This window comes from Rattus norvegicus, chromosome 1 (assembly GCF_036323735.1).
Source record: "Rattus norvegicus strain BN/NHsdMcwi chromosome 1, GRCr8, whole genome shotgun sequence".
NCBI classification, from domain to species: Eukaryota; Metazoa; Chordata; class Mammalia; order Rodentia; family Muridae; genus Rattus; species Rattus norvegicus.
This window is the reverse complement of record NC_086019.1, coordinates 266422250-266449206: the sequence shown is the minus strand read 5'-3', so window position 1 is coordinate 266449206 and position 26957 is coordinate 266422250. Positions and strand designations below refer to the sequence as shown.

General features: G+C 47.8%; 1 protein-coding gene across 3 annotated transcripts; it reads right to left on the bottom strand.

Moving 5' to 3' along the window:
* Fhip2a (FHF complex subunit HOOK interacting protein 2A) lies at positions 1-26590 on the bottom strand. Of its 3 annotated transcripts, none has more exons than NM_001400898.1 (17): positions 26153-26484; positions 19070-19148; positions 16383-16552; positions 14733-14837; positions 14409-14531; positions 11348-11641; positions 11014-11210; positions 9259-9373; positions 8889-8965; positions 8619-8811; positions 7991-8160; positions 7539-7679; positions 6588-6678; positions 5066-5209; positions 3891-4031; positions 3006-3109; positions 1-2922 (listed from the first exon to the last, which is right to left on the bottom strand). In NM_001400898.1, the coding sequence occupies exons 1-17, from the start codon at positions 26195-26197 to the stop codon at positions 2817-2819; spliced, it is 2295 nt and encodes a 764-aa protein (NP_001387827.1). In that variant the 5' UTR covers positions 26198-26484; the 3' UTR covers positions 1-2816. The 3 variants fall into 3 exon arrangements, 2 of the variants coding, with proteins under 2 accessions (NP_001387827.1, XP_038957385.1); XM_039101457.2 differs by lacking the exon at positions 26153-26484 and adding an exon at positions 25163-26133; XR_005499772.2 differs by lacking the exons at positions 1-2922; positions 3006-3109; positions 3891-4031; positions 5066-5209 and having other exon boundaries at positions 6639-6678; positions 7539-7638; positions 26153-26590.
* Between the last annotated feature and the right edge of the window lie 367 nt (positions 26591-26957).

Genomic DNA, 26957 nt, shown 5'->3' with positions numbered 1-26957 from the left:
TTTCGTTTAAGTCACATCAATTTATTTTCTTGATTTCCCTCTTTGTCCTGCATGCACTGTAAGCGCAGAGCTGAGGCTGATCTCCCCTGCCTGGAAGGGACAGTAGAGTCACCTCAAGAGCCTCCTCAATGGTGGCCCGGGAATCCAGACCTTCAAAACACTGCTAGTGACCTACGCGGTGCTCATGGGAAACACGCCGAATATCCTGTTTAATGTAAACAAGACAGGAGGCCGACAGAGCATCAGTGACAGACTTTACAGGGCCCAGAAGTGGGACTATCTAGGCGTTACGATGACATGCATATTTTACTTTATTGCTCAACCCAAAATGTAAAATTACCATAGTTTGTGGGTTTAGCATTTCACCGTAACTTCTTCTGTTACACGGTAAACGTCATAATTAAATGGTAACTATACAGTAATGTAATAACTTATGGAGACATTACCATGAAAAGAATGAAGTAATTCTATAATTTGTGCCCTGTAAAATTAAATGTAACAATATTTACACTAGCGACAGCGTGAGCAAGCTAAGGATTTTGGTCCTTTTATAGATATATAGATATATATACATATACATACACATTTATATACACACATGTACACACAATAATATACAGTTAGGCCAAGAGCTATGAATCACTCGCAGCTTCGTATTGCACAGACATGTTATGAGGACATTACATACTTATCACGTGAGCGCTACAATAAAAGTGGCGAAGACAAATTTGATTTTGTCAAGTGAAAAATGGTTCATTACTGAAAATAAACCATAGACTATATTGTTAGAAAGTTGAAAAAAAATGTGCACACCTATTTCCTACTCACACAGACATGAGGCAGGCTAGAACTCAGCATGGCGACCACCAGCTAAGGGGTGCTGTTCACCCAGCACAGTCTGCGGGAATCCTCGGATCGCTGAGACTGTGAGAAAAGCCTTAGCTGCAGCTCGTGGTTTCCTTAAATGAAAGCAAACTCAGTTCTGTGATTTGTGCTGACTCTGGGTCTGAATTAAATATGAAAAAGAAATTAAACCTAGAAGAGGACAGGCCAACCCTGGCTGGCTATGGGCAAGGTCATTACGACCGCTTAGGAGAAGCGTGTCCTCCGGTGCAGCAGACAGAGGCAGAGCTATGCCCAGCCCGTCGTGTGGGGACCACAGGTCCAGGTGAAGCGCAGGGTGAGGTAGCTCTGGAGCTCACCTCACTGCTACCTGCTGAGCACTGAGAGCATTCGGAACACCCGGTGCCTCTCAATGCCTTATCAAAGCCACCATCACACAGCTGGTAGCAACATCTCAAGATGGAGGACCGTGGGATTCCTGCAGAAACTAGTCAGTGACTACAACAAAGGGGACCAAGGCTCAGCGCTCAGAGCCGTGGGAGGAAGGCCGCGAGGGGACCGCTCCTCCCGTTCTGGTTCTCTTACTGTCTGTCCTAACAGATTTCTTGAAGGGACAGAGAGTCGCACCATGGTAGAGATGGAGTGGTTTTGCTATTTTAACAAAGATGGACACTCTGGAACGGAATCTTGTGGCATTTTGTCCCTAAGCAGCTAAACTGAGCTATAAGATGAACCTGCAACACTAGTAAAGCAGCCGGAGCCGTGTGTCAGACAAGCTCCGAGCCCGCCGTGGCTGTGGCTGTCCCCCAGTGGCGACTGCCCCGTCCCACTCTCTCCCACACCTCGATGGACAGTGAAGAGGAAAGAGCTGCTGCTTAACACCTCAGTAAGGAGAGGACATGAGCTGGGCGACCGGTGTCAGCCACCTAAAGAGCAGACAGACAGGGGACAAGGTGTCCATGTGTCCTGCAGCTGTGCCCTGCACCTTGGCTAACCGAGACGGCCCTGCATCCGTACCACTCACACGTACACACTCTGTTTCCTTAAACCCTTTAAGGTGTAAACTGAACATGAAGACTTAAAAAGTTCTCTCTGGAATCACTTAAGACAAAAGACTGAACCAAGTGAGACCTGTGAACACGGAGGCCCTCGGCTCGCCCACTGCTGCTCCAGAGCCCGGGTCCGCTAACACTGCTGCGCACGGGAAGTCAATGGTAAAGCAATTTCGCAAAGCGGCTTTCAGAGAGCAAACGGAGGGGGTCTCAACCCGGCATGTGCTAATTGGCTTAAAACAATACTGCGAGCAAACAGGAGCAGTGAGCGTACATCAACGCTGCTGCGAAAATGACAGCTTCAAATAAACCGGGAGCCACACGGACCAACCACGGGCACGGCTGTGTGCACCAGAGTAAAAGAACATTTCTTTAAAAATATATATAATATATTAAGAATTTCTTTATCATATTAAATTGTTATTCTTATAAAAGCTGAAGAAGTTGATGATGCTCTGCGCGTTTTCTCCTCCAGATTCTTTTGATGGTTCTTCAACAGTGTTTTTCCTCATTTAGTTTTCCTAAATTATTTGTATGATAAGAACCTTAACCTTAAAAAGTTATAAAATTAGTGATTTTTTTTTTTTTTTGCTGCTTATTAATACAAAAGCATCTGAGTCCCAGAGAATGTCAAAATGCTTTGCTGCCTAAAAGGACATTGAAGGAACAAGCATCAGCCAGGTCCTGACGTCCCAAGTTGGGCAGCTTTTCAGTCCTCGAGTCTGACTGTGTCCGGGGTTTGAGGGACGTGCAGTCATACAGAGAATCATCATGGCGAGTGAATGGAAGCAACATCAGGCGTCACTGGGCGCAGTCACACAGTGGATTCCTAACATTCAGTGCAGCCGCCCGCCATACTTCATTTACAAGGCTTTTTACCCTCTCCTGGCTGAGTGGAGAAGTATCCAGTGACCCAGTTCTTCACGGTGTGGAGGAAGCGTGGAACTTAACAAACGCAATGGCCGCCAGCTCCTTGCAGAACTCCTCTAACACAATCACACCCTCCAGCAGCGTGATGTGGTCAACGCTGCAGAAAGCAGACAGAAAATCAGAATAACAAAGCAACCCTGAGATGGGAGGAATTTTAAAGTCTGTAAAACTCTGACTCACATGGGGCCTTCGGGCTCCAAGCCAAGCAGTCGCTTTCTGACTAAGAGAAGCTTGGGGGTGAAGTCTTGAATACGCTGAATTCGAACCATCAGGTCTCCAACAACCTGCACAGAAGTGAGGAATTCCGCTCGAGTGACCTTCCTTCCCAGTCACCAGATCTATGACCAACCGACTTCTATTTAATCTTCGAAGTTAAATGTCAGGGATAGGGAGGTGGCTCTGTGGGCGCCAGGCCTGCTGTGTTCTGATCCCTGGCACCCACATGACGCTGGGAGCAGGGGTGTGTAGCTGCAACCCTGGCACTGGTGGTGGAGTCAGGACAAGCCCTGGAGGTGGGGGTGGGGGCTCACTGCCCGCCCACCTGGCTGAGATGGAGCTGTGGGTTCAGTAAAAGCCTTGCCTCAAATGCTGGAGTGACCAAAGAAGACACCAACCTCTGGCCTACACAGAAGCACACCTGCATACACATGCATGCACATATGCACATATGCACACATGCGCACTATATAAGTAAGACAAAATTTTAGATTGACTTACTTTATTCATATACATGTTTTGCCTAATGCATGTGTGTGCGCTACATGTATGTAGGTACCCGTGGCCTGTTGGATCCCAGAACTGGAGTTAAGGATGGCTGTGAGCTACTGTGTAGGTGCTGGGGAATAAACCTGGATCCTTTGCAAAAGCAAGTGCTCCTAACCCTGGAAGCATCGCTCTGGCCCATGTTTTAATGACTTCAGTGAACTCCCGTAGCTCTATAATGGCTCAGAACGCGTGGCAATGACCTACAGGCAGTAGCCATGTCTTACTTTCCACTACACACAGTGAGATGAGGATGATCATATAGGTGATTGATCCCAGAGAACAGAACATCAGTGAACTCACCCTGACAATCACAGAGAAGAGAGACCTACAGCCAGAGGCCAGGTTCACGTAGGGATCCAGAAGGTACTCGTGTGTGTGTGGATGAGGGAACAGGGAGAGTCTGGACAATACGGAGGTCACCTGCAGATTCACATCATACGGCTGTGAGGAAGAAGAACAGAAGTGTTCATGCCCTGTGCTTCCGGGACTGGGATGCCTCCGCCCTGACCCGGGTGCCGAGACTTAAGACAGAGAACAGGCATGGGCACCCAGAGAGACAGCTTCCTACAGCCATCACAACCTTCAGCCATCGCAACCCACCAGAGTGTCAGGCACAGCTCTAACTATGAACCACAGAGGACACACTGAACCATATCCTAACTAACAAAAAGTATTTGAACTTCTTAACACAGTGGTGTAATTTTAGGCCTACTTTCATGTGGATGAAGCTCCTAAGACACCTCCAGTGCCAGGCTCACACGACTCTGTAGCTTAGCTGTTCACGGCTGCTTGCTGGCCCTAGAGGCCGGCACTAGGGAGGATGGTGTGGCTGAGCACTTCTCCTGGAGCCACTCGCCCAGCCTAGCTCTCTTTTCCCACGTAGCCAAAAGAAACCAGTGGGCTTAAAACTAACTGCCTAGAAGACACAGGCACGGCAGCCTGGGACAGCAAAGGGGATTCAGGACCAAGTTTAGATGCACAGTGGACTCTCTGTTTCCATGCTCTGACACAGTGAAAACCAGGAGAATGGCTGGGCACACGGCGGAGGACAGCAGACAGCAGAAGGACACTAGATGCGCCCACCTCCATATTCTGTTATAAGGGACCCAAAACATAGCTTCTGGCTCTAAGTTCAACTGTCAGACTTCTTTCTTGCCACGAACTGATAAATACAGAGGTTTTTTGAGAAGAGAAACTACTTTCATGTCACCCCTTTTCAAAATCTTGCCTTAAACAAGACAAAGGAAATCTAAAATCCCAATAAGGGAGAATTTTAAAGTATATTTTCCTACTTGTAATTATTGGTGCAGCGCGCGCGCGTGCACACACACACACACACACACACACACACACACACACACACCCCTCCTTCATCATCTATGCACAGCCATCTATTAGAAAGACTAAGATCAGCCAGTGCTACACCGCGGAGTCAAACACAATAGTATGAAAATCAGGATCTTCCAATGCATTACCTGATCAAGAATTCTTCCCATTCTGTCAAATAAAACTTTCAAAAAATGTCCTTCAAAGAAGGCTGCTTCTAAGTCACACTTCTCCAGTGGTTTGGGGGCTCCAGGCCACTCCCATCGTAAGCAGACAGCACAGTAGTCTCGGAACTATGAGGAAAGCATTTGGATCATTAGAGCAGCCAAGAAACAAGCCAAGAAGAAGCAGAACTTCCTCAGATACTGTCGGCTGTGCCTGAGGCGTCAGAACCAGGCAGGAGGGATGGGAGTGTCACACGGAGCCCATCGAGGGATGGGGAAAGGGCTGTCTGACTTCAGGGCTTCCTCTGGTCCCGACTGACTCCTCCAGTCATCATGGCAGACTTGGAGAACATGTGGTTCAGAGCCAAAGTCTCATCTAACACTGCATGCAACGGGTGGATGGTGTCTGTTACTAAGCAAGCTTGCTGTCCTTAGAAAGGACAGACAGTGGGCATGCCACAGTGAAAGGCGGAAGCTCTACAAAGGGGGGTGTCCACAGGCCAGTCTTGTGAACAGGACCAGTGGTAAGAACGGAAAAGGGGGTGCTAGCTCTCACAGAGGTAACATCTTAGATGAGACTTTGGCTCTGAACCACATGTTCTCCAAGTCTGCCATGATGACTGGAGGAGTCAGTCGGGACCAGAGGAAGCCCTGAAGTCAGACAGCCCTCATAATGTAACTAGGCAGTTTCTTATCAGCCAGGTCTAACAATGAAACAACTACAAGTTTTTTTCGGTTTTCATTTTTCTAGGAACTCATTATTGTGGGTTTTTTTGTTATTTCTGTACTTTAATAACTTGTTACATGCCTACGATCATATGGCAAATTACCAACTTAGATTTTTTTTTTATTTGAAATTGTCACATACTGGTAAATAGTGGATAAATTGCTTTGTTATTAAATATTTCGCTTCAAAACCTTTAATCAATTTTTTTTAGAGTTTTCCCTTTTGTTGTTAAATATTTATTTACATTCAAATGTTAGCCCTTTTCCCAGTTTTCCCTCTGGAAACCCCCTATCCCATCCCCCCACCCCCTGCCTCCGTGAGGGTGCTCCCCCACCAACCCGCCCACTCCCTCCTGCCTCCATGTCCTGCCATTCCCCTACACTGAGGCATCGAGCCTTCCCAGGACCAAGGGTCTCTCCTCCCACTGATGCCCAACAAGGTCATGTTCTGCTACATATGCAGCTGGTGCCACAGGTGGCTCCATGTGTATTTATTGTGTTTAATGAAGTGTTAGCATGTGAGAGAGTGAAAATAAAACTAGTCCTTGAGAGCCTGCTATGGAAGGCCACATCTGCAATCCTGGCACTCAGAAGAGCTCCAGGCTATAAGCAAATTCAAGGTAGCCTGGGAACCGGAGACCTCAGTGCTTGCTCGGAGAACTAACGCCTTCTCTGGAGTCAGGACAACACACACACATAACTGGACAGGTAGTGTATGTGGGAGTGACACGTGTATGCAATCACACACACACCCCCCCAGTCAGTCGGTCGAGTCACTTACCTGCCTGTGAGCGTCTCGGAGGTAGGTGTCATAGCCCGTGCCCTCAACGTGGTAGGAGGACTTTGCTTCATCTGGCACTAAACAGAGGAAACTGAAGGGAAGGGCTGTGATGAGCACAGGCGCCCCACGGCAGCACTGTACACACCACACCCGAGAAGAATGACACGCAAGCTTAACTGCTAACAAGCGCAATGGGAACTTAAAAACCAAAGTATATGGCGGCAAGTTCGATAAAAGGCAACTCTGCCCTCAGATTACAAAGTTAAGATTATTAAGTTACATACAGAAAATAACTAATTATGTATAATTATGTATGTAACACAAATAAATCTAAAGAGACTTAATTTTTGGATTGTGGCACAACGGACTGCTTCACTTATTAACCTTAGAAACTGTATTTAAGTAACTGAATGTGAGATGTTTTTAAGGGTATAATTTCACATTTAAGCCAAATGTCATTTTTAATGTCACTTGCCAGGACCAGGCAATAACAGAGCTGAAAGCAAACACAGAGAAAACTCTCAGGAAAAGACACTTTGAAACAATGGACGCAGAGAAAACTCTCAGGAAAAGACACTTTGAAACAATGGACGCTGAGAAAACTCTCAGGAAAAGACACTTTGAAACAATGGACACACAGACTGAGAAGTCTGCCAAAGTGGCTCTAGCTGTGAACTATGTAGCTTTCAGTCCCTGAGACTGTTATTTTTTCTTCCTTCCTCCCTGTGCAGGCTGACCTGGGGAGCTTCTTATGGTGACTGGTCAGTGCTCCTAACAGAAATTACTTCTCTGTGAACACTGTCTCTTCTCCTGCTATCAACTGCTGTCCCAGCTGTCTGTCGCCTGCTCCCTGCAGCACCTGCACTCACAGGGCACTCCTGCGACAACCTAGGGGCAGCACAGCCTGGCTCAGAACCCGTGACGCACTCACGCCACCAGGCGGTGGCTCACCTGTTGACGACTTTGTGCACTTCCGTCTTGCCGTCGTTTTTGGGATGGTCTGGGCTGGCGCGGGGTGAACAGATCCACTCTTGGTTTGGCAGAGTGTTATCTGGTGAAATGTCAGTAAATAATGGATCTTCCTCCAGATCTCTACGTTTAATTTAATGATGTATAAAAAACAACATTTATTACGATATTTTCTAAACCAAAAGATTATCTGCTAGTTTCTGAGATTATATTACATAATATATAAAGAAATAAGGACTAATGCATTTAATATGCAAATTACTAGTTTACTCTAACAATCTCAAGGGTTCACTACCACTTTAGTTAAAGCTCAGAGAATATTTAGCATCTGCCATTTACGAGGAGGCGGCTAACCCCCGGAAGTCATCGTTCAATGCACCTGTGGAAAACCCAAGCCCTGGCTGGGGAGATGCCGCCCCGGAGCGGACACTTACACAGCTCCCGCTATCAGCCCGTTCTCCACCACGTCCTTGTCTTCTGGGCATAAAGGTTTGTATTCCGTATAGTTTCTTTCTTCAAGATTCCTTAGGACCAGGTTGTACAGGATGTGCTCATTGGGTTTTTGTAGCAAATGCTCAAACATCCTCAGGGTCATTATGCTGATCTGAAACCAAGTTGATGGAGGTTCAGGGGACACCTTCAAGTCGGGTGCCCTTCACAAGTCAGGTGTTAGAGCCACAAAAAAGAGACTCATTTGAAGGGTCACAAGCAGAGGCCATTGAGGTGGCTCTCTGGGTAATGGTACAGGACACCAAGCCTGATTACCTGAGTTCGATCCTGGAGACACACACATGGTGGACGGAGAAAATCTGACCTCTACACATTCACTGCGACACATGTGCTACCATCCCACGCCTCACCAACACCCTCCCCTCATCAGCACCCTCCCCTCATCAGCACCCTTCCCTCACCAACACCCTCCACTCACCAGCACCCTCCACTCATCAGCACCCTCCCCTCACCAGCACCCCAAAAATTACAAAAGCCATTACAAAATAAATCATAAGAACATAAAAAAACATTTCAAAGTATCTAGGTTCAGCACAGTTGACCATGGCTTACCTCATCAGATATGTGATCACAATGTTCGATTAACCTATGTCTTAGAGGATGTCTGCTAATTTCTGACAGAGTCTCTGGTTCCCTCTGTTCTCCGAGGATGAAGACCACCATTTCCTGAAGCAGGACGTCCGAGGTCACTTGCCGAACAATCCGGTGCAGCAGGGCTGTTGACGTCAGAATCCCCATCTCAGAGCTGGGAGGAGCAGACAGGGAGTCAGTGGGCAGAAACGACATGCTGTGGCTAGTTCTGCAAGGTGAGGGGACACTCACGTCTGCATCAGCTGGGGTTCCATGACACCAACGAAGAACCTTTCATGGATGGCTTTGGCGAGAGCAACAGCCGCAGTCTAGAGCACACAGTGAACATCAGTAAATCGACTTGGCCCAAAGACAATGTAGACGTCAGTGCCACATAGAGCTGGGAACCATCTGGGTCCTGTGCAGGGCAGCCATCTGCTTCTGTACCACCCCTCTCCCCTCAAAACTAAGAATGGGGGGAAGATCCCAATAAGGAAACATCTCTCCAAAGTCGAGAGAGTGTTTATAGGCACTTAAAGGCATAATTAAGATACTTTTGGAACAGTGATCCAAGTTTTACTTAAGAAACAAAAACTATCAATAAACGACAAAGAAGTTAAACCTTTTGGGCCTCCTTGATGAGCTGATCACAGTAATCAAACCAGGAAAGGAATGAAATTAAGGCCCGCTTTCCCGGGAACGCTGACGTGTCTTCTTTATGACTGTAGGAGTCCAACCTGCACGACACAGAGAACAGCCTGAGGCCAGGAAGCGTGCACACGGAAAGGAAGCACCCGGACAAGCTCAGGCGACACATGGAGCAGCACAGGACACCAATCAGGAGAAATTTACAGGAGACACAGGTAAGAGAGGCCCCTTCAGATAAAAGCCACACACCAGTTCACTCCTCAAGTGGGAGGACGCCAACACAGAGAACCACCCAGACGGCAGAGGTTTGACCAGGACTCCAGCTGGGAGACAGGGGAGGAGCAGGAAGGGAACGGAAGGTCTGCCAAGGCAGGCTCCCTCTGCCCTAACCCACAATGTGCTCATGACCTTAACAAGTGCGGCTGGCTGCCTGCAGGACATAAGCAAACTCACTGTGGCAGTCTTCAGAGAAAATGGCAAAGGTGGACAGATTAAAATATTAGGCCGTCATCCACTGGACTCAGTGAGTTTCAAACAAAAGGGGCGGCTGAGGTGGGTGGGGACGGAAGCAGGGTAGCTCTCAGAGGTGGGACAGGTGTGCAGATGACCAGAATACAATAGGAAAGCCTCAAACATTTCATATAAATATTTAAAATTAAAAACAAAGAAAATACTAGGCTGCTGGTAGGTGGCAAGTTTGTGCATAGTTTTTAATGTTGCTTTTATTTTAAAATAATTTATAAATGTTATGTCAAATTCACATTTTCTTAAAGATTTTTATTTTTAGTGTGTGCAATGTATGTGTATAGAAATGTGCATGTGGGGGCTGGGGATTTAGCTCAGTGGTTTGAGCGCTTACCTAGGAAGCGCAAGGCCCTGGGTTCGGTCCCCAACTCTGAAAAAAAAAGAACCAAAAAAAAAAAAAAAAAAAAAAAAAAAAGAAATGTGCATGTGTAGAAATGTGTGTGCAGTGTGTATAGAAATGTGCGTGTGAATGCATGTGTAAAAATGTGTCCATCTGTAATGTATAGAAATGTGCATGTGTATATGTATGTATGAGTACACGTGTGAGTATGTGGGTGACTGAGTATGTAGAAATGTGCGTGTGCACGCGTGTGCATGTGCATGCGTGTGTGTAGGAATGCGTGTGAGTGCAGACTCCCATGGAAGCTAGAAGTGTGGGTCTTTGGATCCCTGAAGGTTGTGAGCTGTCCCGTGTGGGTACGAGGAACCAAGCTCTGGCTGTCTATAAGAACAGTATGCACTCTGAACTGTGAGTTGCCTCTCTAGGCCAAAAGTGCAATTTTCTAACAAGAACAGAGTGTGTGAATTTGAGACACAGAATAGATGGATGCAAGCACGACACAGGAGAGCCCACAGCGCAGCCGCAGGACACCTCAGCCTGCCCTGGAGCAAGTCCCTCCTGTACGGGACGCTGACACGAAGGCAGGTGTGTCTGAGCTCGGGGCCAGCCTGACCTACAACTCGAGTCCCAGGCCAGCCAAGGCACTGACAAAATGAGCAGTTATAGATCTTAACATACACCTCACAACGGGAGAAATAAAAGGAGCGGGACTCTAACCTGGGCTCCCCTCCCCACAGCACTGCCACCACTACTACGTGAGAACAGGAGACTGTCCCATTCACTGCGCCAGGCAGTGCTGTCACTAGGAAGGGGACGCAGCATAGCAAGCCTCCCCTCCAGGAACGCAGAACAAACGGTGCTTACCCCCAGTTAACTGCCTCCACGGTTTCGATGTCTAAGGGGTCCACTGACTGAGGTAGGGCCTTGTACAGGGAGGTGAGTCTGCCGGTCAGGAGCTCGCACAAGCAGGTGCTCTGAGCAAGGCACTTGGCAGCCGCGGGCTCCGGCAGGCTCACCAAGAGCATCAAGCCCTCACACGCTTTCACAGCTATCCGGCCGTCCTGAGAAAGAACACACACATCACTTTGGAATTCAACATGAAAGGATTCAGTGTTTTTTCATTAAAGGAAGAATAAATGTGTCTCTGCTTTAAATACGTATTATTGCAATCGTGGGGGAAAGTCAGAAGCTGACTCACCGGACTTCTTGTCAGGTTTAACAAAGAATTCACTAAGTTGTAATCCTGGTTTGGCCGGATGGCAGAGGCCTCTGGCAGTGAGGTGACACTGAGGTCATCCAGACTTGCATTCAAGTCATCCATCTGATGAGGGGGCTCTTCCTCGGACTCCGCGTGCGCCACCCCAGTAGCACCTGACAGCTCCTGGGGCTGGTGGCACTGGCTGACGTCTCCTGACACGGGGTCCTGACCTTTTGGGTCATCCTCTGAGATGACACTCAGAGCTCCTCTGGACATCAGAGACTTTGACTTGTTCTGGAAAGAAGTGTGTGTCTGTGAGGGTCATGTTCAGGACAAAAAGCAGAGGTGAGCGGTGGCACAGCTACCACCTCTAGTGAACAAAACCCAGAAGTCAGATCGGAACGGCCTCCTGTCTCCCTGTCTCCCTGTCTTCCTTTCTGGTGGTGTGCTGGGATCCACGGCCTGGGCCTCACTCGGCTAGACAAGCTCTCTGTCCGACTCTGAGTGTCATCTCTGGTGCTAATAGATTTAGGTGGGGGTAGCCACGATGCTGGATGTTGAATGAGAGGCCCCACACGGGCTTGGCAAATACTGTACCACTGAGCTACACTGTCTATTTCTATTTTGAAATAGGCCCTTATTTAGTTACTCAGGTAACCTTGAACCTATCTTGTAATCTAGGCAGGTCCTGATGGCAATCCTCCTGCCTCAGTCTTCTACGTCACAGCTATTAACAGACCTGTGCCATCAGGCCCAGTTTGGATTATTTATGATTAGTGTTCCCCATGCCTAATAGAAGGTGGTAAGTGCTTCATGAATATACAGACTTAAGCCACCTTTTAGATGTGACGTCACAGTCACTGGACGTTACCGACCCTCCATGCTAACACATGTATTTTACACTGACCAAGGATGATGTGATTAGTGATGACTGACTCCTGCAAAGTACCAGCAATGGTAGTCACTCAAGAATGTCACTACAGAACGTCACCTCAATGTTACTCCTGCTAGGGTCATGGGGAGGGCCTTAACTTTTCGGGTAAGTTTGAGGTTAAATCCATATATCTAAAGTACTAAGTAAGAAAACAGTAGAAAGAAGAAAACAAACAAACAAACAAACAAAACAATAACTTTGGGAAGAAAACCCCAGCTTACTCATAATGTGAGCCTAGACAACACTGAGAATTCTAGGCCAGCCAGGGCTACAGAGTGAAGTCCTGTCTCAAGAAAACAAACACACACACACACACACACACACACACACACACACACACACACACACACACACACAAAACCAAAGCAGCCAGGCATGGAGGAGGAGGCAGAAAGATCTCCCCAGACTAAAGGCCAGCCTGGCCTACATAGTGAGCTCCTGTCTCAGAACAAGAGCAAGGTAAAGAAATCTCACACACAGCTCAACTAACTTTTTCTTATACATAAAGAATAAAAGAGAGGGGTTGGGGATTTAGCTCAGTGGTAGAGCGCTTGCCTAGCAAGCGCAAGGCCCTGGGTTCGGTCCTCAGCTCTGGGGTGATAAAAGAACAGTAATACAGCCAAAGTCACATCTTTAGAAATGCATTCTAGACTAACAGAAGCATTCGGATGCAAACTTAAAAACAAGACAAAGACTGTGAGTGTTAACAGAAACAGAAGCAGGCGGTTCTCGGCCACAGTACTAAGAAAGAAAATTAAATTCATGCGACTTTGCAGCTGAGCTGCCTGCTGATCTCCGTAGAATGTGCAGACAGAACCCCAAATTACTTACTCAGTAACAGGAGAGAACCGATATATTAGAATGTACAAGTCTTGGAAAAACTAAAAACCTAACAATGCCCAGAGAACGGTGGGCACACAAACACTACAGCAAAGCCGCTTTCCCTAAAGCATTCTGCTAAGATTTCACTGCTGAGGAAAAAGGAAGGGGCTGAGGCCTGGCTAAGCTGTCAGAAGGCTTCCTGCAAGCATAAAAGCTTCAGCTGAGATTCCCAGCGCCCAACACAGCCACAAAAGCTATAACCCTGAGGTGGGGGTGGGTGGGGGGGGAGACAGGAAGCTCCCTGGGGCAAGATGGCAGACAGTCTATCCTAGCAAACCCAGGTTCAGTGAGAATCTAATCTCTCCTCTCCCTCTCTCTCTCTCTCTCTCTCTCTCTCTCTCTCTCTCTCTCTCTCACACACACACACACACACAAATACACACACACACGATATGTAGACATATATATTTAAAAAAAAACCCAAAAAGAGATTAAAGGAAAAAAGTAAACAAAAGCAGAAAGTAGACACGGTTTATTTTCCTCTTTTAAGCTGTAAGTAAAATTCAAAACCATGTCTTGATTATGACTGTAAAAATAATACAAAATACTGCAGCCATCCAAAAGGGAAAAAAGCTGTCAGCACTTCACGCTTCCGTTCAGCTTGCCCGCCTCTGCATCTGCTGTCCTTTCCCTCCCCCTTCCCCAGTGGCCTCCTCCCTGAGCCTCCTTCCTCTGAGCCTCCTCCCTCTGAGCCTCCTCCCTCTGAGCCTCTTCCCTCTGAGCCTCTTCCCTCTGAACAGCCTCTCTCTGAGCCTCCTCCCTCTGAGCAGCCTCTCTCTGAGCCTCCTCCCTCTGAGCAGCCTCCCTCTGAGCAGCCTCCCTCTGAGCCTCCTCCCTCTGAGCCTCTTCCCTCTGAACAGCCTCTCTCTGAGCCTCCTCCCTCTGAGCCTCCTCCCTCTGAGCCTCTTCCCTGAGCCTCCTCCCTCTGAGCCTCCTCCCTCTGAGCCTCTTCCCTGAGCCTCCTCCCTCTGAGCCTCCTCCCTCTGAGCCTCTTCCCTGAGCCTCCTCCCTCTGAGTCTCCTCCCTCTGAGTCTCGGCGTGCTGTTCAGCCCATCTTAGTCCTACCCTATCTTGCTCAACTGCACTCCTTGAAATTCTCCTTCCAGTGTGACTTCCAGTTGAAATAAACACTGATCCTAAATGAAAACTGTTTCTGGTTGGCAGAACCTGCAGACCTGAATTGCTCTCAAGAGGATTGGAGTTCACCTTTTATAACGAGCTACAGATCATAGGAGCACCACATACCTCCAGGAAAAAGTTGACCAGGTAGGGATCCTGTTTCAGCTTCGCACACACGATGCAGAGAAACTGGATCTCTTCATTCTCCGTTGGTGTAGCAAGGACCTCGCCACAGAGTCGAATTAATTTCTGTCAAAATTTTTTTTCAGATTTAAAGTATAGCACATTACAGAGAATTAGAAATATGGTGAGATAAGGAAAACTCATTTGCAGATTTTTATGCTATTGTTACATAATTTCCTCCATTATTTTTACTCTTAGAAAAGCAATGTAAAATCTTTGTATACTGAGTTCAATGTGCTTTTAATCTGATGTCAGGGGAGTACATACCTGCACAGGCCTGTGTACATTGATGTGAGGAAGCAGGGGCTGCCGGATCCTCCCCAGGAGCTTGGTGTAGAACACCAGGACCTGCTGCTTCATGCCTGGAGGACACTGGGCACAGGACAAACATGACATGTGCAAATGTTCACAGCAGGACAGACCTGTCTCTAAGTACAGCCCCTTCACAGACAAAGCTACTGGCCAGTTAATGACTCTGCCAGGACAAAGGTTTCCACTAATATTCACAACTGGCGCTCCAGAAACACAATCATACATCTGAGACCGTAACATGTCTGTGACTACAGTCTCAAGTGACTGCACACACCATGGGGAACACGTGTTGTTGAGGCCAGTATCTGCTTCAGGCACCACCAGGCTGGGACAGGAGCCTATGAGAGCTGACTCCCCACCAGACCGAGGGCAGATCTTACTACTTACAGCAACGAACAAGTTCTAACTAGCACACAGACATTAGTACAAAGGCGCCCTAAGGCTCCTTTAAGCTAATGCGAAGGTATCTGCACTATGAGAATTACAGAGACTCTCACTAGGATGTCCTCACAGCGTGCCAGCTGTTCTGCTCAAGAGCAGCGAGCTGACGTCACTCTGGATTAAAGGCACATGAGTCAGGCAAGCCATATGCGCTGTGATAAAGCAGATGCCTGCACACAGGTCAAACGGCCATAAGATGTGTACACAGGAACACTATCGGGAAACAGCCTAAAACATAATCTTCAGCACAATGGTATTTTTAGGGTAACAACTACCTTATATGAGTCAGATAAAATGTTAACGATATTTATAATCACTCGTACTAGAAATAAATTTACTAGCAGTACAACCACTACCATTCTGCTAAAACATCAAACTAACTGGATTGTAAAATTCCTCACCTTTGTGCAAAGGTGGGGACAAGGGACATAAGGGTCTGGCTCCGGTTCTCAGGGGACAGGTTCCCTCCTTAGAAAAGAGTGCACTTAACTTAAATGCACCTCAAAATAAACTGGGCATTAGAGACTTTGTTAAAAAGAAGTTGCCTTTAATATGATTTGCAACTATGTGTTATTAAAATGCCCATCATTTCTCTTTAGTGTTTTATTTTACAGAAATTCACTGAACCACTGAGTTTTCCAGCTGGAGGGGGTGCTACAATCATTTCCAGCTCCAGCCTGTGCACACTGTGATGTCCGCAGCACAAAACCAGCTGACATTTCTCAGAACATGCCCTTGCTTTGGTGCCAGGATGCATGAATGTGAAGCCAATGTAGTGGGAAACACTATCTATAATAATATTAGGTTTGCAGAGTTTTTTTTCAAAATTCATTAGGCCTATAATCTGCATTATATCCACTGTGACTCCATGAATGTCAGGCTAAGCAACAATGTTCCCTTTTAGGGTGGAAGTTGTATCGCAACCCTCACAGAGCTCTTACCCCTTTAACTGTGAGCAACAGGAATTGTTTGCCTTGGACTCTATGGGGCTAAGCAGTAGTGTGGTCAGAGCAGGGGCCGGCTCTGCTCTCTCTCTGTGGACGACGTAGCTGCACAGAACATATCTGCCCCTCCCCGACTGCGCCATGCGCCGTTCCCATCCCTGTATCTGAACTGAGCACCTAGAGCTTCGCCTGTGTTACACAGCGTGGGTTAGGGACTTACGTCGGCTTTCCCTAAGGTGTACAATGTTTCCAAGATCTTGTGATGGAGCAGGTATTCCATGCACGGCCCTGTCTCTCCAGATTCCCGCTCGTTTTCTTCTTGGACCAGTATGTCTAGCATCTGTTCCAGGTGGGATGGGATGTTTGTATCAGTCACTGGGGCTTTGTCATCTGAACAACAGAAAAACTCATCAAATCAATACTCAAAAAGCTTTTTAAACTTCCCATGTGCAATACATTACCCTCCTCTCCCCTCATCCCGGCTCAGCAGGAAAGTCTGAATCATACACATAAGGTTTGCTCAGTGTGGCTATCTTTGTTAGAAACTGTGATCCACTTCCTAGAACATAGCTCCTCAGTGAACGCTCACCATTCTCAGTTAGAAATGGTCTCTGAAAGACAAGCTCTAGTTTGTCTCCTCTTGTCCGTTGTTCAAACCCTCCCTGCCCCTGTGCCTCTGCACACACTGCCGCCTATGATGCCTCCTGCTTCCTACTCGGGAGCTTGGACACCTAGAGCCCAGGTCAGACCCTGCTCGCCCTGACTCCCTTTCTCTCCATCCTCTCTCTATCCCGAGACTCTGCCTGACTCAGAGCACACTTGTCCCTCACATAACTAATACACACACTTCCGCTACCAAACAGAGAAAAAGTCCCTTAACTCAAGATGTGTGTGTCCTTAAAACACCAGAGAAGGGGGAAAAAGAAATCACAAAAGCTAATCGTAATAGGTGAGTAGTCTTAAAAAATACCTTTGCAGGTGAGCTGCTAAACATGCAAGGTGCTCGGTGCATGCAGACTGTACACAGTACATGTGAAGGGCTGTCCCAGCCTTAGAGCCACACAGGATTCTTGTCTTTGAAACATGAGTTACCTCTGACCCCATCTGCTTGCCAGCGGCCCGTCTCAGTTTTTCACTTGGCCTGTCTTGAAGGATGTGTGTGTCTCATCTGCCTATTTACCGCTGCGATGGCACAACCCTCAAGAGAGCAGGTTGTTAAACCTTAGTGCCTGGGGCCCGTGAGGCCCACCTCAGTTCACATGAACCATGGCCGCACAGCAAGGCATGGCCACTGCTTGGGTTTGTGTGAGCTTCAGCACAGATGACACACGAAGAACACTACGTGGCCAAGAGGGCCAAGGATACACAGTTCGCTAATCCTTAAGACACTCTACCTGTATCCCCCATATTCACCCTTTCTGCTCACTGACTAAAACAGGACTGCCTACCCCTGGCTGCCTTGTTTCCGTGGGCAAACCATTCACCAGCCGCCTAAAGGCCACGCCCCCACTGGAGCACTAGCTTCTCTTTCCTCCTTAATGATGATGCCCAAGAACAACCTTACCTTAGGTGAACAGTCTGATTCTGCCCTTTTCTCCCCTGGATTCTGTCGACGCTACTCACAACCCTTCTTTCCCTCCCTCTTTCTGTTTCTTTTTTTAAATTCTGGTGCTGGAATCTAGCATCTAACTTACACCAGGCAAGTACTCTACCACTGAGCTCTACCCTCATCCCAAAACCTTACACTTTTTGAAATAATTAAAACATCCGGGGGATACTGGAGAGGTGGCTCTGTGCGTAAGGTGCCTGGCAGCCAAGCATGCAGACCTGAGGTCAGATCCCCGACACCATGATGACCCAGGTGCTGTGGCTGTGACCCCAGTTCTGTGGGAGGAGAAGACAGGCAGGTCTCGGGAACTCACAGGCTAGTCAATCTCGTGAACTGGTTAGCTCCAGTAAGAGACAGTGTCTCAAAAAGTACAGTGGACAGAGCCAACAAGATGGCTCAATTGGCAAAGGTGCTTATGTGCAAGCCTGATGACCTGAGTTCAATTCCCAGAGAGAACCAACTCCACAAAGTTGTACTCTGATCTCTCTATAACCAAAGCATGCTTATTCATACTCATCATGTGTACAGACGTCCGGACACAGACATATGGACACACACACAGAGACAGCCATACAGAAATACATGCACAGAAGGGAGGGAGGGAGGGAGGGAGAGAGAGAGAAAGATAGGGAGAGTGATTGATTGATTGATTGATTGATTGATTGACTTAAAAAGGTGGAGTGCTTTCAGAAAAGACCCAGTATGGTTTTGTGTCCCTCCCTCCCTCCCACCCACACACTAAAGAAGTTATAACCTCCTTTGCCAAATATTCCCCTCTTAGATCCTATACAATAATCCTCAGGAGAACAACCAACATACTGTCTATACATGTTTTCTATACATTTGCTCCTAAACGTAATCATGGATCATCTTTTCTCAAGAAACCAGTGAAAGACTGAGGGATGGAGCAGTAGACAGAAGTAGCCGAGTGAGGGCCTCCCCAGGGGAACAGCCAAAGGGCATCGTGGTCTTCCCTAGCCTGAAGTAGCCATCTGTCCAGCCTACACCCCCATACCCACTGCCACCACCCTATCACGCCTGCTTCCCCCTAACACTTATCTAACACACTATGTGCGCGTTCCCACTTACTGAGTGCCTCCCTCGTCAATGCATAAGCTCTATCAGTGTGTGAGACTGACCGCTCCTTTCCTGCCTGCCTAACGCCCAGCACAGGGGATGCTCAGAAACTACATTTTAAATGACCCTAAAAGACTAATCAAAGGTAAAACTGTTTAAAGTTAAAATAAAATAACTGAGAACTCATCTTGAAGCAGATCTTAGGCATGATTGCTCCTTACCTGAGGTTTCTATGTAGTAATGGGTAATTGCCTTCCAGTGATAAACAAAATCTTCTTGTAATGGAAGAGACGGTGCAAGCTACAGAAACACAAAAGGCCAGACTTAGAGGGTGCCATTAAAGGAGCCTACAAACCTTAGTATTACACTTGTCCGTGATGTAAGAGAAGCACCAAAATAAAGGGGAAGCTTGATTCTATGTTAAATATCAAATAAGCCAAAATGAGTTGAATCCAAGACAACAGAATGAATTATTAAAAGAAAAACCACCTTTATCAATGTTATTATTAAACCACAGCATTAACCTTTCCCCCTATTCTGTTATCATATGGCTTCAAAAGTGATAAAACCAGACCCCCATTCCATGACTGAGCTATCTGTAAAATAACATCACTGATAACCAGAGGCCTTTGTACCTGGGACTTTGGAAGGCGAAAGGGCAAGGAGTAGCTGGCAGTCGCTTACGTATCAGGATCAGAAATACACAGTCCTGCCAACGTCATAATCTGATTAAACTGCTCCCTACTTTCCATGGCATTCTGATGAAAATCTTTTCCTTTGTAAGCCTAGATCATGCAGTGTGTACTTTTAACAAAATAACTACATGAACAAGACACTTCTACAAAATGTGTCACACTGCAGGCTTTGAAATGCACTTCGTAAAAAAAAAAAAAAAAAGAAAAAAAGAAATGCACTTCGTAAGTTTTAAGTCCATAATTATAGCCCTCAGCCATCTTGCCCTAAGCTGGCTGGCATTGGGGAACTTGTGTTAAACAGGAGAAAAGTGGGCCAGGCTTCTCCTTCTCCTTCTTCTCTTTTCCTTGAAAGACTGAGAATGGGAGCCGGCCACCTTGAGCTGTCATCAACCTTTGTCAGAAAGTACTGTGCTGATCCATGGTAGTGTAGAGCTAGAGGTTTCGGTCCTGGGAACAATTATTTTACAGTCTCAGTGGGTAAACTGCCCTCTCGAGTTCCTCCTCCTGTAAGCGCCAAGAATGTCCAACCCTTGGACACTGTGACCAGATGTGGCCATCTACAAGCTCATGCTTGAGAATGCAGCAGATTGAGTGCGCACACGCACACACACGCACACTGCTTTAAGTAAGTCTTTGGTTTTGTGTTGAGCCACGCTCACAGCTACCTGTGGCCCGCCAGATGACCTACTGCAGTCAGGCCTCTCTTAACTTCCACCTGTTCCATGCTGACCTTTGGCTTCCCAGCTAGTGACTTTGAGGTTGACAACTCTGTCAACACAATTTCTCAACTCTTGTGCAACTTATGGGTACAGTCACAGACATGTTACGTCTCTCAAGCCACAGGTGCAATATGTTTATGAAAAGAAAACGGAACTGAAGAGTTTTGATCTGTCGTTGGCTTCTTAAAGCCAACTCTTCCCATACTTGCCTATGTGCACAGAACATGAAAACAGAAATGAATATTTAGTGCAGTTGTGAAAGACTTAACAGGTGCTTAAGCTTTGGGAAGACTTAGCTTTATGGAATTAAATTTACTAACAAATGGGACAAACACGGGAGGAACTGATTCTTTCAAAGAAAGGATGTTGTATTTAATGTAGCAATGATTTCTCCTTTTAAGTTGTTACACAGTATCCTTCCTCCAGCTTTTCCCCCAGCGATACCACACAGCAGATCACCTCTGCAGGGGAGTGGGGTGGGGTGAGGTAGTGTGTGTGTGTGTGTGTGTGTGTGTGTGTGTGTGTGTGTGTGTGTGTGTGTGTTGGGGGGGGGGGCTTGGAGTACCATATAATAGCATCAAATCCCAAGCAGGAAGAAGACATTCCTTTAGTGCAGGAGCGAGACAGATGAACTGTTCTGAATTGCTAGTAAGTCAGACGAATACAGCCCTGTTCGTACTTTGTGAGAGTCTGGTAAACTTGCCTTTTTGTTACTATTGTGCAAATTGCCTGTTTTGCCAGTGCATAAAAACATTCATCCTCTGATAGAGATACGTGAACCAGCAGCAGGAGACTATAATTTTTTAGTATTTGGAGATTAATTTTTCAAAACTCTCAAACCTATAGCCACCTCAAATCGCCAGGACACCTATTTGTGATTTCCTGTTCGCTGGTCTTGGACTTCCTGATCTCCTATCTGGAACCTTCTTCTCTCTAGGAAGTTTCCCCTTCTCCACTTTGAGGCACCTGCCACTCTGAGGCTTCCTCCTAGCCTTGACCCATTGCTCAGCTGTCTCTCCTTTAGGCTGTAACTGGACAAGGGCTGGGTGGAGCCACCTTTTTCACCAAGCAGACTCCCATTTTTTAACTCAGTGATGGAGCCGTCAGCATCAAATACTCATCCATGAAGAAATGGTGGCCACCAGTGTCCGACACTGGATTGGCAGACCTGCAGGCCAGCACTGCACGGGTCACACACACTCACTGGCAGAACTGAAGATGAAGCCTAGGGCTTGGAGGTAAGCAAACACTGCAGCACCATCAGGCCACACCCCCAGCACTCCTTTAACTGTTTACATTGTAGCAGGGTCTCGCATACACTGCAGGCAGGCCTTGAACTTGAGATATTCTTGCCTCAGCTGCACCCCCCACCATACGCAGCCTAAGACTATGTTAAACTCTCCCCAGAAGTTCCTGTTTTGCTCAAACTCCCATTAAAGTCTACCTGTTAGCCGACTTGCCTTAGGGAACAATGCTTTTTGCTAGAAACCTGGACTCTGTCCAGCGCATCCAATACACAAAAGAACCTCCATCAACAATTTGGACAAAAACATTCTAGCCATTAACTCTGCTTTAAATATCTACAAAATGCTTATTTTAAAAGATCCTTTAAAGTGCCTTTTCCTACCCCAAACTTATTTAAATCTCTGTTTTTGTTGTTTGTTTTTGTTTGAGACAGGGTCTCTTGTAGTCTCAGCTGGCTTCAAACTCACTGCATTGCAGGGGTCTTCAATTCCTGATCCTCTGGCTTCCGGTTGCCGAGGGTTGGGATTACAGGCGTGGGCAACCACATCTGGATGGCTTGCTTTGCTCTTCCTTCCTTCTTTTCATTTATTCACTGTACATCCTGCTCCCTGTCCAACTCTCAGTCACCCCCATCTTACTTTTCTTAAGACAAGGTTTTATGGTAGAAAAGTCAGGAAGGTCAGAGACACAGTGTGAGCCCCAAAACCTACTTCCTCAACTTCCTTAACACATCCCTGTCCTTTCTGCCTCTCTACTACCTAGTTCGAGTCTTACCTCTTGGAGCCTTCTGCAACTACCCATAAGAACTGCTCTCTTTCTCCTACACCCCCCTCACAGCCCCCACAGCCTGGCTAAACCAATCTCTGACTCGTTATCAACCACACCTCTCCTATACAGCTCATTTTAATCTCTGCAGCCATCCTGTGCACAAACTCGAGGTTCCATGTCAACTCGGAGGAGTAGTGGCTGGACTGGACCCTGCTCTGACTCCAAGGCAGATCAACTCTGTGCATTCCTGACACTATGACCTCCTGGGTGTGCTTAGAAAGCTGGCACTGTGATCCAAGATGCAGACATACTGTGTTCCCTTAGCCAGCTTTCACTCTGGCTCTTAAAAGTCAAAAGGGCTTGAAAAACAAGTGCCAAGACAGAACAGTTTTCAAGACTTGGTAGTCAGGAGGCAAACTGCTAGAGAGAAGCAGAGGATCAAGGGCAGGCTGGGTTACAGCTGGGAGATGGCTCAGAGGTAGGAGGCTTTCCCTAACAGACAGGAGGCTCCGGTTCAGAGCCCAATAGGGTGGGATGCTGGTCCCTAGAACTGTCTATTAACTAGGCTTTGAAAACATTCTGAAGGATGACATCCACTAAGTTAGTGAAAACAGATAAAGCTCAGGGGCTTGTCCTTAATCCTCCCTTGGAATAAAGGGAAAGAGTCACGATGATGCCTCTGCAGGACCTGGCCCTCAGCAAACCCTCAATGGGAACTGCTAAGACAATGGGATCTAATCTTAGGACTAACTTTAAGACAGACTTCATTAGAGTTGAGACATGTGGCAACTGGCTAACAGAACACATCTATTCCTAAGATACTAACAGAGCTATGTGAGGGGAGAGTCATCCTTTCGAGAAGACTACAGGTCTTGGCTTTTCTTCAGGTGTGAAGTCTTTCCTAATCTCGCATCGTGTCTATCAGGTTAAAACGAGTTTATAGACGTGAAACTATGAAAACATCTCCTATTTTTCCCTGTTTGTAAGTAGTTAATGGCAAATGAGGAAGAGCCATTTATTTAATCGACGCACGCCAGGTTCGACAACACATTTCTGTAATCCCAGCTACTTGCAAAGCTGAGGCAGGAGGACCACAGTTTAAGGACAGCCTGGACGGTTTAGTGAGAGGCTACTTCAGAGTGAAAGTTTGAAGACTGGATTCAGGAAAGTTAAAGCTGGATTTGGTTTAGCAGTTAAGAGGACCTGTTACTCTTGGAGAGGACCGGGTTTGGTTCCAGGGGACTCGGCCTCCTTTTCTGACCTCCACGGGCACCAAGCGTAGGCTTGGTTCACAAACATACAGCGAGCAAAACACTCGTGCAAATAAAATAAATCTGAAAGGAATTTTTTTTTTTTTTTTTTTTTTTTTGTAATTTAGAAGGGATAGGCACTAAGATGGCCCAGCAGTCAAAGGCAGTTGCGGTGTCTGACTGCCTGAATTTAATTCCCCAGGACTGATACCAGTGAGAGAGAGAGAAACTGACTCCAGAAAGATGTCAGACTTCTGTCTGATCTCTCTCTCTCTCTCTCTCTCTCTCTCTCTCTCTCTCTCTCTGACACACACACACACACACAGACACACATACACACACGCATGCACAAGAGGTCATAATAAAAAGGCTCTGAAAAGGCCAGGGTAGAAGACTGTGGGACAGCCCTTACCAAGCCCTGGGTGAAATCCCCAGTACCAGAAACTAAACAGAAAACAAAGAGTGAGCCTATAACCCCAGCCCTTGGGGGTATGGGGGCAGGAAGCTCAGGAGTTGAAGGTCATCTTTGGCAGAATAGCAAGTTTGAGGCCTGTCAGAGACCTTGACTCAAGAACAAAACAAACACAAAACTCAAACCCCTCATCTAAGCTCATGTAGATGAATATACATCTGGTCAACCTTAAAAACCATGGCGGGCTGACCTGACCTGACTCTGGACACTCAGATGCTGATGACATAAGAGGTTAGGACAGCGTAGTTCTGAAGATGCATAGGGCAAAGAGGAAAGGTCCGGTCACCTGCAGCCCTGGGGCTCCCTCCCTCCAGAACCCTGAGAGCTCTGTTCATTGGTGTGCTGGGTCACAAGGTAGAAGGAGAGAGAATTAAGGAGTGGGAAGACTCGTTCATGGACAAAACCAAGCAAAACAGTCAACGAAACTGAGTCACAGAGGAACATTCTTCAGCTACCAGAAGATGGCTTATTTATCATTTTCTGGGGTAGTTCTTTCCCCCAAGAAATGCTGGACTAGCCTGAGCTACATGAGACCCCCTCCCAACAAAGCAAAGCAGAGCCAATCAGATGTCAGGAGCAATCCTTTCTCTTGGTAAAGTCTGTGGGTGGTGGCACAGCCTAGAAACCAGCATTGAGCAAATGAACTTGACATTTCCACACCGGGCGTTTGTTGCCGGGACTGGGTGAACCTAGTGAACGTCTCTCCTCACAGCAAGAAGAGGAAACTGGATACTACAGAGCCAGAGGCTTACTCGGGTAATTTGATAGATGCTAATGATACATGTAATTATAAAAAGATTACGAAGACAGAAAACACAGGCCTTGGGACCAAAACGAGTCTATAAACCAAAAATCCTGGCCAGGCTTGGAGACATGCTTAGAACTTAAAGGACTCCAGAAGCTAAGGTAGAAGTTGGAGGCCAGCCTGAGCTGAGCTCAAGTGAGTTCAAGGCCACCTTGGGGCACTGGGCGATTCTCTATCTCAAAAAAATGAAAGAGAATAAAATAAATTCAGTGGGAGTGCTTTTGCCTAGAACATGACAGGCCCCAGGGTTTAATACATATAGCTTATTTCTAGTTATCTTTTATTTATCATTATATCAAGCTATGTTCAACTTTCAAAAGTTTGCTGACTCTTTATAGTCTCAAGTATAATACAAAATACCAATGTAACTTGTTAAAAGTTTTCGTAGTTGTTTTGCAAACGCTGTTGCAGGTAGACTCCGCATTAAGCAAGGAAAGCAGAAGCAGTATTTTAAAGTCCAGTCCTCTCCCCCACCATGTGTCAACACTGCTCCTCAGGACATCCCATTTCTTTCTTGGTTTGGTCACAAGACAAAGCAAAACCCAAATCGCACGTAGTATGTAAAAAGCAACTGCGTTAAAGTTTTGTCTCCATATCTGAAATTCGCAACTCTAATTTCGTTAGCTGAACCTAAAAATCACCGTGGTGTTTTGGGATTTTTTTTTTTTTTCCTTTAGAAAGTCATGTGAATTTGAAAGAGCTACCATTCTCAATATGCAAAGAAAACGTCATTTTTAAAAAAAAAAAAAAAAAGAACACAGTAACTTTCTTCACACAAGGTGATAATCTGTCCAAAACAAGCAAGTAAAATAGAGCAAAGGCTGGTGTTTGGCACTGGCAAGGCATTCTCTTCCTAGGGTCTTCGGGTGCTGGTTTGTTTGGCGGTTTGAGTTCTGTCCCTCTGGGCGGTTTAGGACCAGCCTCAAAGTACAGCGGTTGCAGGCTGCGCCAAGAGCCTCCAGGAAGCGCATTATAGACAAGAAAGGGGAAACAGATGGTTGTGAGCTGGGCGATCGTGGACCCGCAAACTCCCGCAGATCGATCACCGAGGTCCGGCCGAGGTGGGCCGCCGGGCCCGAGCTGGCAGAGTCGGTACCGGCGTGGACCGGGCCCCGCGGTCCCCGTCGCTCCTCTCCCACCCGCATGAAAGCAAAAACAAGCCCTGCCCACGGGCACCGCCGTTCTTTTGTCTTGCGCGGCGCTGGCCACGTAGACCCGGTGGTTAACGGCCAGGAGGCCCCGGGAACCGCCCGGTCCCCGGCGGGAGGGCAGAGGCCCCGGCGGCGCCCAGGCCTCACCGCAGCCTCCCTCCTCGCGCCCCGCAGCCCCCCGCGCCCCGCGCGGCCTCACCGCCTCCACGGCGTGCTGCAGGATGGACGTGAGCTTGGAGAACATCCTGTCCCGGGACTGCAGCAGCTTCTCCCGGGATGACCTGGAGAGCTCCTCGATGCGCCGCCGCCGCCCCTGCTGCGGCTGCCCGGACCGCTCCAGAGTGAAGGCCGGTGCGGGCGGGCCCGGGCGGGGAGCGGAGGGCGGAGGCCGGGCGGGAGGCGCGGCGGCTCGACTCGGAGGGCGCGGGGCCGCGGCGGGAGGCTCCGAGGACGTTCGGCTGCAATCGGGGCCCCACGGAGCTCGGCGGCGGCGGCGCGGACACGGTGGCAGGAGCTCGGGCTCTTCCGGCTGCCGTGCCCACCGCAGCCTGCAGGGGGCGCCTGTGCGGCGGGGGGAAGCCCAGGCCTCCGCTGGCGGCGCTGAACGCGGGGCGGGGCGCGCAGGGGCCACGGCGGGAAGGGCGGAGCCGACGGAGAAGGTGGGGCCGGCGGGGCGGGCGGGACTGGCGCGGTGCACCGGGCGGTGCTCGCTCTCCTCTCGGTGACCGGCGCAGTGTGCACACTTGGCAGCGACGCGTAGACGTTGCGCTTGCGTGCTGTACGTAGGGCAAGTCTGGAAGCCGCTAGGGAAATATCAGCTTCCCGAACGCCAAAAACGAACAGCGGGTCCACGTGCTAGGAATTCGACCGCATCAAATTGCAGGTGGAAAGACTCCGCTAGACTAAAGTAGCTTATCCTTATCAAAACCGGAAGTGCCAAATGGACACGTGGGATGAGGGTTCGGTTAAATAACGCAGGATGGTGGCTTACAAGATTTCAGGGT

Bases quoted from the DNA above. Each gene is read 5' to 3' on its own strand.
- Fhip2a (NM_001400898.1), bottom strand. From the start codon at position 26,197: ATGTTCTCCAAGCTCACGTCCATCCTGCAGCACGCCGTGGAGGCG. The intron at 8,161-8,618 runs GTAAGCCATGGT...ACTTGGTTTCAG, and splicing joins GTGATCACATATCTGATGAG to ATCAGCATAATGACCCTGAG. The intron at 2,923-3,005 runs GTGAGTCAGAGT...TGCTTTCTGCAG, and splicing joins TTGGAGCCCGAAGGCCCCAT to CGTTGACCACATCACGCTGC.